The 16,893-nt window shown below is 45.6% G+C and overlaps 1 protein-coding gene across 5 annotated transcripts in view; it reads left to right on the top strand.

Moving 5' to 3' along the window:
• Positions 1-16,893, top strand: part of LOC141106369 (phospholipid-transporting ATPase IK-like) — a 313,227-nt gene that overhangs the window by 162,348 nt on the left and 133,986 nt on the right. For all 5 annotated transcript variants that reach the window (XM_073597096.1, XM_073597092.1, XM_073597095.1 and 2 more), the window contains exon 5: positions 9,762-9,860. In XM_073597096.1, coding sequence (XP_073453197.1) covers positions 9,762-9,860 — 99 coding nt within the window. The remainder of the gene's footprint in view (positions 1-9,761; positions 9,861-16,893) is intronic.

The following is a 16,893-nucleotide window of genomic DNA, read 5'->3' as shown; positions in this document are numbered from 1 at the left end:
TGCTGTTCATACTCTGTATGAACAGACGATCTGTCTGTTCTCACCTCAGAGAACCGGAAACTGTGTGCTTACACACACAGATCACGGTTCTCGATGTGCCCCGAGCGATCACGGGAGCCCGGCGGTGAACGCGGCCGCCGGGCACTCGCATTGGCTCAGTGGGCAAGCAGGGGCCGCGCGCCCCCTAGTGGCCATATATGTTACCAACGTAACATGACGGCGATTCGCGCAGCCGAGCCATGTTGCAGCAGTACAAATGCGGCGGCTGGTTGGCAAGCGGGTTAACAATCGCCTTATAAAACAATACGTTTAGTTTAAAATAGAAATGAAAGGCAAAACATTTGTGTAAAAGTGGGGGAAGATGGTAGTTGCGCTGTGATGAAGGGGGGGGGGGGGGGAGCTACAAAGATGACTAAAGTGGCAAAGTGAACTAAAAAAGCAGAAACGGGCCAATGCATGAATGGATCCTACATGCTAAAAGAACATGGTGGGGATGCAGTGCAGTGCAACGTAGCTAATCAACATGACTATAATGTTGCGGGCAGACAAATATATGTGGGCTAGTGCCCCATTAGCAAAAACGTGCCAAATCCTGGTGAACTACAAGTGACAAATCCCTAGGGCAAACATGAACATTAGTTCTATCATCCAGTCCAAAAAACAAAAACTCGTGATGAGAAACATAAAACAATTCCAATCGTGAAGGGAAGGGGGATCTTCAGTGAGGACACCTCCGTGTTTGCAAGCCGCTTACCTTACAGCTGTAAGGTGTACAGCCTGTGTTGCAAATGACCCGCAGGTGTAGACGTTCCGTGTATAAGGTAGTGACAATGATGAACATTGAGGTGTCCTCACTGAAGATCCCCCTTCCCTTCACGATTGGAATTGTTTTGTGTTTCTCATCACGAGTTTTTGTTTTTTTGGACTGGATGATAGAACTAATATTCATGTTTGCCCTAGGGATTTGTCACTTGTAGTTCACCAGGATTTGGCACGTTTTTGCTAATGGGGCACTAGCCCACATATATTTTTCTTGCATTATATATATTTTTTTGCATTGTGTCATTATTCATCCTATTTGTGTTAGTATATGCAATTTTGCTTTGCTATATTCAAGCAGTCACTGTTTCACAATTACCTTTATATATTAGGCTTTGTCTGCCCGCAACATTATAGTCATGTTGATTAGCTACGTTGCACTGCACTGCATCCCCACCATGTTCTTTTAGCATGTAGGATCCATTCATGCATTGGCCCGTTTCTGCTTTTTTAGTTCACTTTGCCACTTTAGTCATCTTTGTAGCTCCCCCCCCCCCCCCCTTCATCACAGCGCAACTACCATCTTCCCCCACTTTTGTCTCATTTGTCCTGCCTTGGATCAGTACTTAGGTGTTGCAGCAGTGTCCTTTTAGCGTAGCCCCCCCCCCCCCCCCCTGACAACGCAGGAGTTTCCACTTTCCACAAAACATTTGTGTATAGATGTAAAAAAAAAAAAAAAAAACATACCTTTTTCTTTTTTTATAAGTAACTACATTCCCTCGGTTCTCAGCTGCATAACAGCTGGGGGAGGAGAAGCAGCACCACACCGAGCTTCCCAGTGAATGGCTGTGCAGCAGGGGCATGTCAAGACAAGTCTTATCATTGGAGGAGAGCATACTGAGTTCCCAGCATCAGGGCCGGATTAACATAGGGGCTGATGGAGCTGCAGCTCCAGGCCCCTGCCTTAAAATCGGCCCTCACAGCCAACAATATAAGCCCGACTTTCTCCTGCCCATAAACTTCTATGGGACAGGAGAAGCTGTGTGTAAATGGAGGGGTGTCTGGCTGCATCTGTGTTGGCTCACTGTGTTTAGTACAGTGTCACAGTGCACAGTTCCCCCCCTACACAAATGGCTCTGCCTTCCCCCTCCCCTCTCTCCTCTCTCTGTGTGCAGTGAAGGAGCCGTGTGGGTTGGGAAATTGTGAACAGAGCAGCCGGCAGATAGAAGGTGAACTGAACAGATATCTGAGTGATGAGCTTCCGACCATCCAAGTGTGAGCTCAGTGACTGGACTCTTCTCTCCCTTCTCTCCCCCTCTTTTACCTTTATCTTCAGCAATGGCTCTTATAACTGCAGTCCATATGTAGACTTGGCTCCTTGTGCTTTTAGGTGGGTTCACACTCATTTGCTGTGTTTTGGCCCATTGCTGGTGTATCCGCAGTTTTCCTGCGTTTTACCCACAGTCCTATTGATTTCTATTAGGTTGCATGTTTTTTCTGAAAGCGCACCAAAATCAATAGGACTGCAAGCTAAAACTGCAGATACACAAGCAGTGCGCCCAAACTGCAGCAAAACAGTGTGAGCCCAAAGGCTGTACACACCCCCCTCTATAGAACTTGGTCTGATCAATACTCCTGGCATTCATTTTACACACAATCATACCATCCCAGATCAGGAGGGGTGGGGGCTCCAGGGATTTGTTTGACTATGCAGGCCCTGTCCCTTCTTTCCATCCTGGAAGAGTCCTGGAGGGAGTGGCAGGCTGCTGGTGGCAAGTGGCACACTGTATCTGGTGGCAGGCTGCTGGTGGCAAGTAGCACACTGTATCTGGTGACAGGCTGTCAGTGGCAAGTGGCACACTGTATCTGGTGGCAGGCTGCTAGTGGCAAGTGGCACACTGTATCTGGTGGCAGGTTGCTGGTGGCAAGTAGCACACTGTATCTGGTGGCAGGCTGCTAGTGGCAAGTGGCACACTGTATCTGGTGACAGGCTGCTAGTGGCAAGTGGCACACTGTATCTGGTGGCAGGCTGCTAGTGGCAAGTGGCACACTGTATCTGGTGGCAGGCTGCTGGTGGCAAGTGACACGCTGTATCTGGTGACAGGCTGTCAGTGGCAAGTGGCACACTGTATCTGGTGGCAGGCTGCTAGTGGCAAGTGGCACACTGTATCTGGTGATAGGCTGCAGGTGACAAGTGGCACACTGTATCTGGTGGCAGGCTGCTAGTGGCAAGTGGCACACTGTATCTGGTGGCAGGCTGCTAGTGGCAAGTGGCACACTGTATCTGGTGGCAGGCTGCTGGTGGCAAGTAGCACACTGTATCTGGTGGCAGGCTGCTGGTGGCAAGTGGCACACTGTATCTGGTGGCAGGCTGCTGGTGGCAAGTGACACGCTGTATCTGGTGACAGGCTGTCAGTGGCAAGTGGCACACTGTATCTGGTGACAGGCTGCTAGTGGCAAGTGGCACACTGTATCTGGTGGCAGGCTGCTAGTGGCAAGTGACACACTGTATCTGGTGGCAGGCTGCTGGTGGCAAGTGGCACACTGTATCTGGTGGCAGGCTGCTGGTGGCAAGTAGCACACTGTATCTGGTGACAGGCTGTCAGTGGCAAGTGGCACACTGTATCTGGTGGCAGGCTGCTAGTGGCAAGTGGCACACTGTATCTGGTGGCAGGTTGCTGGTGGCAAGTAGCACACTGTATCTGGTGGCAGGCTGCTAGTGGCAAGTGGCACACTGTATCTGGTGGCAGGCTGCTAGTGGCAAGTGGCACACTGTATCTGGTGGCAGGCTGCTAGTGGCAAGTGGCACACTGTATCTGGTGGCAGGCTGCTAGTGGCAAGTGGCACACTGTATCTGGTGGCAGGCTGCTAGTGGCAAGTGACACACTGTATCTGGTGGCAGGCTGCTAGTGGCAAGTGGCACACTGTATCTGGTGGCAGGCTGCTAGTGGCAAGTGACACACTGTATCTGGTGGCAGGCTGCTGGTGGCAAGTGACACACTGTATCTGGTGGCAGGCTGCTAGTGGCAAGTGGCACACTGTATCTGGTGATAGGCTGCAGGTGACAAGTGGCACACTGTATCTGGTGGCAGGCTGCTGGTGGCAAGTGGCACACTGTATCTGGTGGCAGGCTGCTGGTGGCAAGTGACACGCTGTATCTGGTGACAGGCTGTCAGTGGCAAGTGGCACACTGTATCTGGTGACAGGCTGCTAGTGGCAAGTGGCACACTGTATCTGGTGGCAGGCTGCTAGTGGCAAGTGACACACTGTATCTGGTGGCAGGCTGCTAGTGGCAAGTGGCACACTGTATCTGGTGGCAGGCTGCTAGTGGCAAGTGACACACTGTATCTGGTGGCAGGCTGCTGGTGGCAAGTGACACACTGTATCTGGTGGCAGGCTGCTAGTGGCAAGTGGCACACTGTATCTGGTGATAGGCTGCAGGTGACAAGTGGCACACTGTATCTGGTGGCAGGCTGCTGGTGGCAAGTGGCACACTGTATCTGGTGACAGGCTGCTGGTGGCAAGTGACACGCTGTATCTGGTGACAGGCTGTCAGTGGCAAGTGGCACACTGTATCTGGTGACAGGCTGCTAGTGGCAAGTGGCACACTGTATCTGGTGGCAGGCTGCTGGTGGCAAGTAGCACACTGTATCTGGTGACAGGCTGTCAGTGGCAAGTGGCACACTGTATCTGGTGGCAGGCTGCTAGTGGCAAGTGGCACACTGTATCTGGTGACAGGCTGCAGGTGACATGTGGCACACTGTATCTGGTGGCAGGCTGCTAGTGGCAAGTGGCACACTGTATCTGGTGGCAGGTTGCTGGTGGCAAGTAGCACACTGTATCTGGTGGCAGGCTGCTAGTGGCAAGTGGCACACTGTATCTGGTGACAGGCTGCTAGTGGCAAGTGGCACACTGTATCTGGTGGCAGGCTGCTAGTGGCAAGTGGCACACTGTATCTGGTGGCAGGCTGCTGGTGGCAAGTGACACTCTGTATCTGGTGACAGGCTGTCAGTGGCAAGTGGCACACTGTATCTGGTGGCAGGCTGCTAGTGGCAAGTGGCACACTGTATCTGGTGATAGGCTGCAGGTGACAAGTGGCACACTGTATCTGGTGGCAGGCTGCTAGTGGCAAGTGGCACACTGTATCTGGTGGCAGGCTGCTAGTGGCAAGTGGCACACTGTATCTGGTGGCAGGCTGCTGGTGGCAAGTAGCACACTGTATCTGGTGGCAGGCTGCTGGTGGCAAGTGGCACACTGTATCTGGTGGCAGGCTGCTGGTGGCAAGTGACACGCTGTATCTGATGACAGGCTGTCAGTGGCAAGTGGCACACTGTATCTGGTGACAGGCTGCTAGTGGCAAGTGGCACACTGTATCTGGTGGCAGGCTGCTAGTGGCAAGTGACACACTGTATCTGGTGGCAGGCTGCTAGTGGCAAGTGGCACACTGTATCTGGTGGCAGGCTGCTAGTGGCAAGTGACACACTGTATCTGGTGGCAGGCTGCTGGTGGCAAGTGACACACTGTATCTGGTGGCAGGCTGCTAGTGGCAAGTGGCACACTGTATCTGGTGATAGGCTGCAGGTGACAAGTGGCACACTGTATCTGGTGGCAGGCTGCTGGTGGCAAGTGGCACACTGTATCTGGTGGCAGGCTGCTGGTGGCAAGTGACACGCTGTATCTGGTGACAGGCTGTCAGTGGCAAGTGGCACACTGTATCTGGTGACAGGCTGCTAGTGGCAAGTGGCACACTGTATCTGGTGGCAGGCTGCTAGTGGCAAGTGACACACTGTATCTGGTGGCAGGCTGCTAGTGGCAAGTGGCACACTGTATCTGGTGGCAGGCTGCTAGTGGCAAGTGACACACTGTATCTGGTGGCAGGCTGCTGGTGGCAAGTGACACACTGTATCTGGTGGCAGGCTGCTAGTGGCAAGTGGCACACTGTATCTGGTGATAGGCTGCAGGTGACAAGTGGCACACTGTATCTGGTGGCAGGCTGTCAGTGGCAAGTGGCACACTGTATCTGGTGACAGGCTGCTAGTGGCAAGTGGCACACTGTATCTGGTGGCAGGCTGCTAGTGGCAAGTGACACACTGTATCTGGTGACAGGCTGCTAGTGGCAAGTGGCACACTGTATCTGGTGGCAGGCTGCTGGTGGCAAGTAGCACACTGTATCTGGTGACAGGCTGTCAGTGGCAAGTGGCACACTGTATCTGGTGGCAGGCTGCTAGTGGCAAGTGGCACACTGTATCTGGTGACAGGCTGCAGGTGACATGTGGCACACTGTATCTGGTGGCAGGCTGCTAGTGGCAAGTGGCACACTGTATCTGGTGGCAGGTTGCTGGTGGCAAGTAGCACACTGTATCTGGTGGCAGGCTGCTAGTGGCAAGTGGCACACTGTATCTGGTGACAGGCTGCTAGTGGCAAGTGGCACACTGTATCTGGTGGCAGGCTGCTAGTGGCAAGTGGCACACTGTATCTGGTGGCAGGCTGCTGGTGGCAAGTGACACGCTGTATCTGGTGACAGGCTGTCAGTGGCAAGTGGCACACTGTATCTGGTGGCAGGCTGCTAGTGGCAAGTGGCACACTGTATCTGGTGATAGGCTGCAGGTGACATGTGGCACACTGTATCTGGTGGCAGGCTGCTAGTGGCAAGTGGCACACTGTATCTGGTGGCAGGTTGCTGGTGGCAAGTGGCACACTGTATCTGGTGGCAGGCTGCTAGTGGCAAGTGGCACACTGTATCTGGTGGCAGGCTGCTAGTGGCAAGTGGCACACTGTATCTGGTGGCAGGCTGCTGGTGGCAAGTAGCACACTGTATCTGGTGGCAGGCTGCTGGTGGCAAGTGGCACACTGTATCTGGTGGCAGGCTGCTGGTGGCAAGTGACACGCTGTATCTGGTGACAGGCTGTCAGTGGCAAGTGGCACACTGTATCTGGTGACAGGCTGCTAGTGGCAAGTGGCACACTGTATCTGGTGGCAGGCTGCTAGTGGCAAGTGACACACTGTATCTGGTGGCAGGCTGCTAGTGGCAAGTGGCACACTGTATCTGGTGGCAGGCTGCTAGTGGCAAGTGACACACTGTATCTGGTGGCAGGCTGCTGGTGGCAAGTGACACATTGTATCTGGTGGCAGGCTGCTAGTGGCAAGTGGCACACTGTATCTGGTGATAGGCTGCAGGTGACAAGTGGCACACTGTATCTGGTGGCAGGCTGCTGGTGGCAAGTGGCACACTGTATCTGGTGGCAGGCTGCTGGTGGCAAGTGACACGCTGTATCTGGTGACAGGCTGTCAGTGGCAAGTGGCACGCTGTATCTGGTGGCAGGCTGCTAGTGGCAAGTGGCACACTGTATCTGGTGACAGGCTGCTAGTGGCAAGTGGCACACTGTATCTGGTGACAGGCTGCAGGTGACATGTGGCACACTGTATCTGGTGGCAGGCTGCTAGTGGCAAGTGGCACACTGTATCTGGTGGCAGGCTGCTAGTGGCAAGTGGCACACTGTATCTGGTGGCAGGCTGCTGGTGGCAAGTGGCACACTATCTGGTGGAAGGCTGCTGGTGGTAAGTGACACACTGTATCTGGTGGTAGGCTGTGGTTGGTAAGTGGCACACTGTATCTGATGGAAGGCTGCTGGTGGCAAGTGGCACACTGTATCTGGTGGCAGGTGGCACACTGTATCTGGTGGCAGGCTGCTGGTGGCAAGTGGCACACTGTATCTGGTGGCAAGTGGCACAATGTATCTGGTGGCAAGTGGCACACTGTATCTAGTGGCAGGCTGCTGGTGGCAAGTGGCACACTGTATCTAGTGGCAGGCTGCTGTTGGCAAGTGGCACACTGAATCTAGTGGCAGGCTGCTGGTGGCAAGTGGCACACTGTATCTAGTGGCAGGCTGCTGGTGGCAAGTGGCACACTGTATCTAGTGGCAGGCTGCTGTTGGCAAGTGGCACACTGTATCTGGTGGCAGGCTGCTGGTGGCAATTGGCACATTGTACCTTTTGGCAGGCTGTGGGTAGCAAGTGGCACACTGTATCTGGTTGCAAGTGGCACACTGTATCTGGTTGCAAGTGGCACACTGTATCTGGTGGCAGGCTGCTGGTGGCAAGTGACATGCTGCATCTAGCGGCAGGCAACTGTGGAAAGTGATACGCTACATTTGGTGGCAGGCTATGGGTGGCAAGTGACAAGCTGCATCTGGTGGCAAGTGACAAGCTCAGGTTCCCACTGATTCTGCACGATGGTGAGTTGAACAATTTCATTATATATTACAATGTAGTAACTGAAATAATGGAATTTGATCATCCTGACACCATATCAAGCATGGTGTCAGGATGATTGATTTTAAGTACTAACACCAGCCATTTGCCTGACAAATCACCTCCACCGCCGATTTCCCTGCCAACCCCGAGACTCATCTTTTTTTGGGAAGAGGGGGTTGTCTCTGAATGACAGTTTGGAAATGTGGTCTCCCTATGTTGCTGCTGGTGAGAGACCGCATAGCAGGTGGTATTGGTGGTGTTGCTGCTGCTCAGAGGTTGCACAGCTGGTATTACTGGTGAGAGTATATTTAATTTGTTTTAGCGAAAAATTGTTTGCATTTTCATTTTGTTTCCATAAAAAGGCCCACCAAAATCCTCAGCACCAGGCCCATGATGCTCTTAATCTGGCCCTGCCCAGCATAGCTAGAGTTTTTAATAGGAAAGCAAGGGGACTGACAGGAACACCAGGGATTTCACATATAGGAAGCAATACAAAAAGAACAGGATACTTTCTCATACAAGTACATGGTACAGCAGGCACATATCAGGAATATGAAGTGTTTTAGTAACAAACGCTTTCATTTCATCACAGAGGATAAGGGAGCACTCTTTACATTTGGAGGAAAAGAGATTTCATCTCCAAATATGGAAAGGCTTCTTCACAGTAAGAGCTGTGAAAATGTGGAATAGACTCCCTTGAGAGCTGGTCCTGACCACCTCAGGAGATTGTTTTAAAAACGGTCTGGATCCTTTCCTGAAGGTACATACGTTATATAACTGAGTACTAATATTTATAGGTAAAGTTGATCCAGGGAATATCCGATTACTTCTTGGGGGATCAGGAAGGATTTTTTTTTTCTCCGCTGGGGTAAATTAGATCATGCTTTCTTTTTTGCCTTCCTCTGGTTCAATTGTGGGTGTATGATTGTGTATATGGAGGTTTTTTATGTATGTGTTTTTTTTTTTTGTTTTTTTTTGTTTTTTGTTTTTTTCTATGGTTGTTGAAGTTGATGGACTTTTTTCAACCAGATTAAGTATGTAACTAAAGTAAAAGCTGCGCAAATTCCACTATAGATACCATAGTTTGTAGACGCTATACCTTTAACGAAAAAATATTTAATATACACTTATTGGAATTTTGTTTTACCAAAGACATGTAGCAAAATACATTTTGGCCTAAATTTCTGAAGAAATTTGATTTTGCTGGATGTTTTTATAACAAAGTAGAAAATATTGGTTTTTTTTTTTTGTTTCTTTTTTCAAAGTGTTCTGTCTTTTCTCAAATATATCGCAAAACGTAAAAAAAACAGAGGTGATCAAATACCACCACAAGTAAGCTCTATTTGTGTGAAAAAAATAATAAAAAATTGAACTTGCGTACAGTGTTGCATGACCAAGCAATTGCCAGTTAAAGTAACGCAGTGCTAAATAGCAAAAAATGAGGGGTCAAACCTTCCGGAGAACAAGTGGTTAACTGGGATGCTAATCAAATGACAAGTGATTCAAATATGAAAGCAAGTAAAAATTTGTAAATCATTTCAGATACACATGTACTGAGGTATATTATATAAATTAAATTTTCACTAAAATATATTATACTGTAGTTGCCCTATTAAAATCTGAATTCATATGAAGCTTTATTGATACTGCCTTGACTGCTAATCCCTTTTACATATTGTACATATTTTTTTGTGCATATTCCTCCTGATATTCTCTTTTTATAACTCTGTCTCATATGTTTACTACAGAGCATTCCAGAGATTTCAACCTTGCCGATCTACTCCGTTGCAGCTCCGCTCGTCTTGATTCTGGCAGCCAGAGGTTTCAGGGATTTGATCAATGACATTGTAAGTTGTTATTATTATTATTATTATTATTATTATTATTATACAGGATTTATATAGTGCCAACAGTTTGCGCAGCGCTTTACAACATCGGGGAATTACAATTACAATACAATTCAATACAGGAGGGATCAGAGGGCCCTGCTCATTAGAGCTTACAATCTAGAAGGGAGGGTCAAGTGGAACAATGGGTAGTAGCTGTGGGGGATGATCAGATGGACAAAATGAAAATACAGTTGTTAGCTGTGGGTAGGATAGGCTTCTCTGAAGAGAAGGGTTTTCAGGGATTGTCTAAAAGCTAATAGAGTAGGAGATAGACGGACAGATTGGGGTAAGGAGTTCCATAGGCTTGGAGAGGCTCTAGAAAAGTCCTGGAGACGAGCATGGGAGGAGGTAATGAGAGAGCTAGAGAGCAGGAGGTCTTGAGAAGAACAAAGAGAACGATTAGGTTGGTATTTTGAGACTAGGTCAGTGATGTAGCTGAGGGCAGAGTTGTGGATTGCTTTGTAGGTGGTTGTTAGTATTTTGAACTTAATTCATTGGGTGAGCGGAAGCCAGTGGAGAGATTGACAGAGAGGAGTAGCAGACACAGAGCGGTTGGTAAGGTGGATGAGTCTGCCAGCAGCATTCATGATGGACTGAAGGGGGGATAGAGTATGCAGAGGTAGGTCAGTGAGGAGGGTGTCGCAGTAATCGAGGCGAGAGATAACCAGGGAGTGAATTAAGAGCTTTGTTGTGTCATTGGTTAGAAAGGGATGTATTTTGGAGATGTTCCGGAGGTTGAGGCGGCAAGATTTGGACAGTGAATGGGCGTGCGGCTTAAAGGAGTTCAGAGTCCAGGACTACTCCTAGGACCTTGGCATGTGGGGATGGGCTGATAGTTGTGCCATCAATTTTGACAGAGAGATCAGGGGAAGTGGCACGTGGGGGAGGAAAAAAATTATAAGTTCGGTTTTGGATAGATTAAGTCTGAGGAAGTGGTGCGACATCCAGACTGATACATTTCATAGTAAAATAGTGATACCTGAGGAGACTGAAGGAGTGGGTTGAAGAGTAGAGAAATAGATTTGATTGTCGTCAGCGTAGAGAAGGTATTGGAAGCCGTGGGAGGCTATCAGCTGACCCAGGGAGGAGGTGTAGATTGAAAATAGGAGAGGTCCAAGAACAGAACTTTGGGGGACCCCAACAGAGAAAGGAAGAGGAGAGGAGGAAGTAGAATTGTAGGTAACGCTAAAGGTATGGTTAAATAAGTAGGTAGAGAACCAGCGAAGAGTACAGTCACAGAGACCAAAGGCATGGAGTTTTTTGAGGAGGAGGGGGTGGTCAACCGTATCAAAGGCAGCAGAGAGGTCCAGGAGTAGGAGTATAGAATAGTGTCCTTTTAGTTTTGGCCGTTAGTAGATCGTTTGTTAGTTTTAGGAGAGCAGTTTTTGTGGAATGTTGAGGACGAAATCCAGACTGAAGGGGATCAAGAAGGCTATTATCAGCAAGGTGGACGCTCAGTCGGTTGTAGACTAGACGTCAAGGAGTTTGGATAAACAGGGGAGCAAGGAAATGGGGCATAGGTTGTTAAGATTGGATGGGTCCAGTGAGGGCTTTTTAAGTATGGGGCTGACAAGTGCATGTTTTAAAGAGTTGGGGAAGATGCCAGAAGAGAGGGAGAGATTGAAGATGTGGGTTTACGAGTGTAGAATAGAGCCAGAGGGTGAACGTAGCATTTGCGAGGGAACGGGATCCAGAGGGCAGGTGGTAAGATGGACGTTAGCAAGTAAGTTGGACATTTTCATGATAGGCAACTCCTATTCTCATATTGATTAGTGGTTCCAAATTAATAACTACTGCAGTAGGGAACAGACACAAAAGATACGCTCCGCATCTTTCCAAATAACTGTTCTGCTTTATTATGACGCAATTGAAGGTTTTTATACACATGATTACGTAGGTATCACATTAATATTACAATTGTACGTTTATGATAACAAGGAGCGTTACATAGGCAGGCTAATTTTAATCAGGACTCGAAAGAATGTAAACATGTACTGAAAACATTATTAGTGCCGTGTGCACAGTGAGGGCAGTGTACAATACATACAAAATAGAATACAATTATATACAGAACTTACAAATTTCCATTACAGTCTCCCCTCTTTTGATCAATATTTTGATCACTAACCATACCTGCTATCACCTTTAACCTGGAACCTCCACACGCTTAGGTGGAGGTAGTCCTGGCCAAAGAGGCAAAAACTCCATTGTGGAGAAAATAATAGCTGAGCAGCTTTTTCATTACAAAATGACTTTTCATTGTGAAAAAACAAATGATTGATAAGACATATTTACAGAGTACTGGCTGTACATTCCTGTGGCCAGAATGGCCTTCTAGCTGAATTGTTGGCATGTTGACTTATCAGCATGTGTAAACACAGACAATTCTACATAAAATGGAAGACGTACAAAAGACAAATATGACTTCAACATGGCTAAACTACTTTTCAAATCAGAGTACACATTCTTTATATATATATATATATATATATATATATATATATATATATATATATATATATATATACATAATACACAGTGGGGCACCACCAATTGTGCAAGTTATCCCACTTAAAAAGATGAGAGAGGCCTGTAATTGTCATCATAGGTATACCTCAACTATGAGAGACAAAATGTGGAAACAAATCCAGACAATCACATTGTCTAATTTTTGAAAGAATTTATTTGCAAATTATGGTGGAAAATAAGTATTTGGTCAAAAGTTCATCTCTATACTTTGTTATATATCCTTTGTTGGCAGTGACAGAGGTCAAATGTTTTCTGTAAGTCTTCACAAGGCTGTCACACACTGTTGCTGGTATGTTGTCCCATTCCTCCATGCAGATCTCCTCTAGAGCAGTGATGTTTTGGGGCCGTCACTGGGCAACACGGACTTTCAACTCCCTCCAAAGGTTTTCTGGATATATCTTTTTGTAATCTCTGGAAGGGATGATCAGCTTTTAGTAACATCTTTGGTAAAACAAGAAGTGGTATGTTATAAAAACAACTGTGGAGAACCCTGGCTCTATCCCATGCTCATTTACTAAGGCAGCCATAACTGCTTGTGACTGATGACACGGTCCATGTGTCAAGCTGGAGGGAAAAGAGTGGCTGGCAGACATAAATGATCACCTTTTCCAAAGTCCTGTTTCATAAGAAGTTTCCCCCTGTGAACCACTTGTTCTTCTCGTTCTGGGGTCCTTAAAGTTGAATTATTAATCCCAGCTATACTGGGCCAGAACTAGGGTGGAATCTGTGAGTTGCACAGACCCATCAAGTGTCCGGGGCTGTAATGCAGCATCCTTAGTAACCTGGTCTACTTCCATGTGTGAGTTTTAAAGTTAATATTGCTACCTCAGCAAGAACCTGGAAGGCTGAAAACAGATGATCAAATTAACTTAGCATGCTTGGTTGGTTTACCTGCCGAATATACACTCTTTTTGTAGCTCACAGGCTTTGCTAAAACATGGAGCTCTGCTTCTTGAGCTGGGGAAAAAGGATCCAATGACTTTGAATACAGAGTATCCTTCTGGGTGATAAACTGCATACTCCGTATAAAACCGGGAATAACTCTACAAAAAATTAAATATCTGGGTCTTCAGGAAGTGTGTCCTGCACTGGGCTCACAGCAGCTTAATCCTACGTCATCAATTTAACACATGTGGTTTACCTTTGTCTCCAGCCTCCTCCAGTAGAGGCAATAGGTGTCTGGATTCAAATGTACGCATTTTTCATTGTTAGATTTGTACATAAACAAACTCATATTTTAAACCTTTCATTAGACAAACATTTAGTTAGCTGTATATTTGCTGTGCAGAATGTGTGACCATTAAAAATTAAATATTTGACCAAAATAATGTCTGTAACTTAGTCTAATAGCACCTTTGCATAAAGCTACAGCTCTGATATATTGGGATGAACCCTTCATTACTGGGTCCAGCTTGCATAAATATATTACAATGGCTTTTTTTCTATCATGCTGTTTGTGTAAGAACTCCAGTTTCACGTTTCAAAAAGACAACTTTTTCCTGGAAATATTATAATAAACGATAACAATACCCTGCGGTCATGCAGAGATATCCATAAATCCAAAATATTCTTCTGCTTATACCGCTGCACTTACAAGGAAAAGGGGCACATCATTTCACAATCCACACATTCTGCTTTGGATTTCAAAAAAATAAAAATAAAAAAAAACAAAAGGACCAACAATCTGTATGATGGACCAGAAAGTATCAAAAACTATAAAACAACTGGCTGCAGGTGGCATCTATCCTAACAGGGTGTGTGGACTCGATGTGATGGGACTGTTATATTTAAATTTTATTTATTATTACTCTCACATCATGGACCGCACAGCAAGTTATTATCAAAAACCTTAAAATTTAATTTTTGTAGAAAAACTTCTTATGTATTCCATCCATCTTGGCTTTGTTAAATATTATGACAGCTTTATTCCAAATAACCTCATCTTAATCTTTTTTTTTTCTCTCAATAAGGGCTTATTGTATAAATGTAAAATACAAATTTGTTATCTTAATCTAAACTAATCCCATTCATTACAAATCTCCCCATTAACCTGGACTCCATTTCCAACCAAAGGTTGCCTAAACCAGTTTCAATATATCTATATTATTAATACTAACATACAATTTTTCAGGACAAGCTTTGGGGGTATGTCCCCTTCTTCAATGTCCAAGCAGTACCGATTAAAATTTTTTAGCAGAATGTTAAAGAAAAAAAAAAAGAGAGAAAAACCAACACATACAAATCAATGGTAATAAAGATAGCAGCAGAGTTAGTGAGATAAGACAGAGGGAGATCTATAGAATGGAGGGGGGGGGATACTAGTCACAGACGTTCAAACGTTTTCCTTTCCTGGATAGTTCTGAAATTCACTTTAAGAACTAAAACATTGAGGTCTTCTATAGTGTGGTCCGGTTGTGAGAAATGATGTCCCACAGGTGTGCATAAACTGTCTTCTTTATGTTCTTTGATGGTATGTCTGTGCAAATTCATCCTCTCTTGCAACTTCTGTCCTGCTTCACCAACATAAGATCCTTTGCTGCACCTTTTGCATTGGATGAGGTACACAACATTACTAGAGGTACAGTTGTAAGATCCCATGATATTGAAGGTCCCATTTGTGTGTATGTAACACTTTTGGATAGATTGATCTGGTTGCATAGTTTGCAGCATTTTTTACTACTATGGGAAGCAAAATGGCACCCCAATATGAAACTTATTTATGGCTGACCTGGAGGACAAATTCCTGAACAGCATACAACAAAAGTCATACAGATATTATCGCTATATTGATGATATCTTCATGATATGGACTGAAGGTGAAGAAAATCTAAACCAATTCTTTTCATTGATCAACACTTTTCACCCATCTATCAAACTAAAAATGGACTATTCGAACACACATGTCAACTTCCTGGACACTACAGTATACATCAGGGATGACAAGCTTCACACGTTGATATACAGAAAACCGACTGACCGATGCAGCTATCTTCATAGTTCCAGTTTTCACCCCCAACACACTAAACGGGCCATCATACACAGCCAGGCCATCAGATACCACCGAATTTGTTCAGACCCAGAAGACAGAGATAAACATCTCAGAACACTGGCAGACTTCTTCCATAAGAAAGGTTACAAAGACAAAACCATCAACAACAGCATAAACACAGCCTTGAAAACCCGAAGAGAACATCTCCTTCAATACACAGAGAAAAAAACAAATAACCGAGTACCTCTAGTCACCACATACAACCCAGCACTTGAAGGGATCAAAAAGATAATCAAAGATTTACAACCCATTATAACAGAGGATGAAACTCTGAAAGGAATATTCCAACAACCCCCATTATTGGCTTTTAGACAACCACCCAACCTCAGACACAAACTAATCAGCAGGAAACTTCACTCTGATTATGAAGTCACAAATAATGGAAGCAAACCCTGCAATAAAAAACGCTGCAAACTATGCAACCAGATCAATCTATCCAAAAGTGTTACACACATACAAATGGGACCTTCAATATCATGGGATCTTACAACTGTGCCTCCAGTAATGTTGTGTACCTCATCCAATGCAAAAGGTGCAGCAAAGGATCTTATGTTGGTGAAACAGGACAGAAGTTGCAAGCGAGGATGAATTTGCAAAGACATACCATCAAAGAACATAAAGAAGACAGTTTATGCACACCCGTGGGACATCATTTCTCACAATCGGACCACACTATTGAAGACCTCAATGTTTTAGTTCTTAAAGGGAATTTCAGAACTATCCAGGAAAGGAAAATGTTTGAACTAAGAATGATACTTCTTTTTGACATGAAAAATAATGGCCTGAATTTAGATATTGGTTTCCTTACACATTATGCTAAAGTTTTACGACCCCCTCTGTGACTAGTATCCCCCCCCCCTCCATTCTATAGCTCTCCCTCTGTCTTATCTCACTAACTCTGCTGGTATCTTTATTACCATTGATTTTGTATGTTTGTTTTTCTCTTTTTTTTTTCTTTAACATTTTGCTTAACAATTTGTGAATCAGTACTGCTTGGACCTTGAAGAAGGGGACATACCCGAAAGCTTGTCCTGAAAAATTGTATGTTAGTGCCAATAAAAAAAGTATCACAGACAGTACTCAATTTTCTCTGTCACAATTGCACTAATACGGCTACAATCAAATCAAGTTTATTATTAATAAAATTGTCAAACTCATATTAGAAATTAATACTCATTATTACTTAATTTTACTTAATTTCCCTTTTTTAAATGTACTGTTTCTACTATCAAAAGATATTTGTATAATACACGGTTAAATGTAAACTTCATTTTACCATGTTTGGAAAACAGATTCAAAAATAATTGTGATCACATTGTTTATCATTAGATTCGTTAACCCGGCACATTTTGTTATAAATGTTTTGTGTAAAAAACTGGAATTGGCATGGTGTCCTTCCAGCTTATCACTGAC

The sequence above is a fragment of the Aquarana catesbeiana genome, linkage group LG08 (assembly GCF_042186555.1).
Source record: "Aquarana catesbeiana isolate 2022-GZ linkage group LG08, ASM4218655v1, whole genome shotgun sequence".
In the NCBI taxonomy this organism is placed as follows: Eukaryota; Metazoa; Chordata; class Amphibia; order Anura; family Ranidae; genus Aquarana; species Aquarana catesbeiana.
The sequence above is the reverse complement of the archived record's forward strand: the minus strand, read 5'-3'. Positions and strand labels throughout refer to the sequence as shown.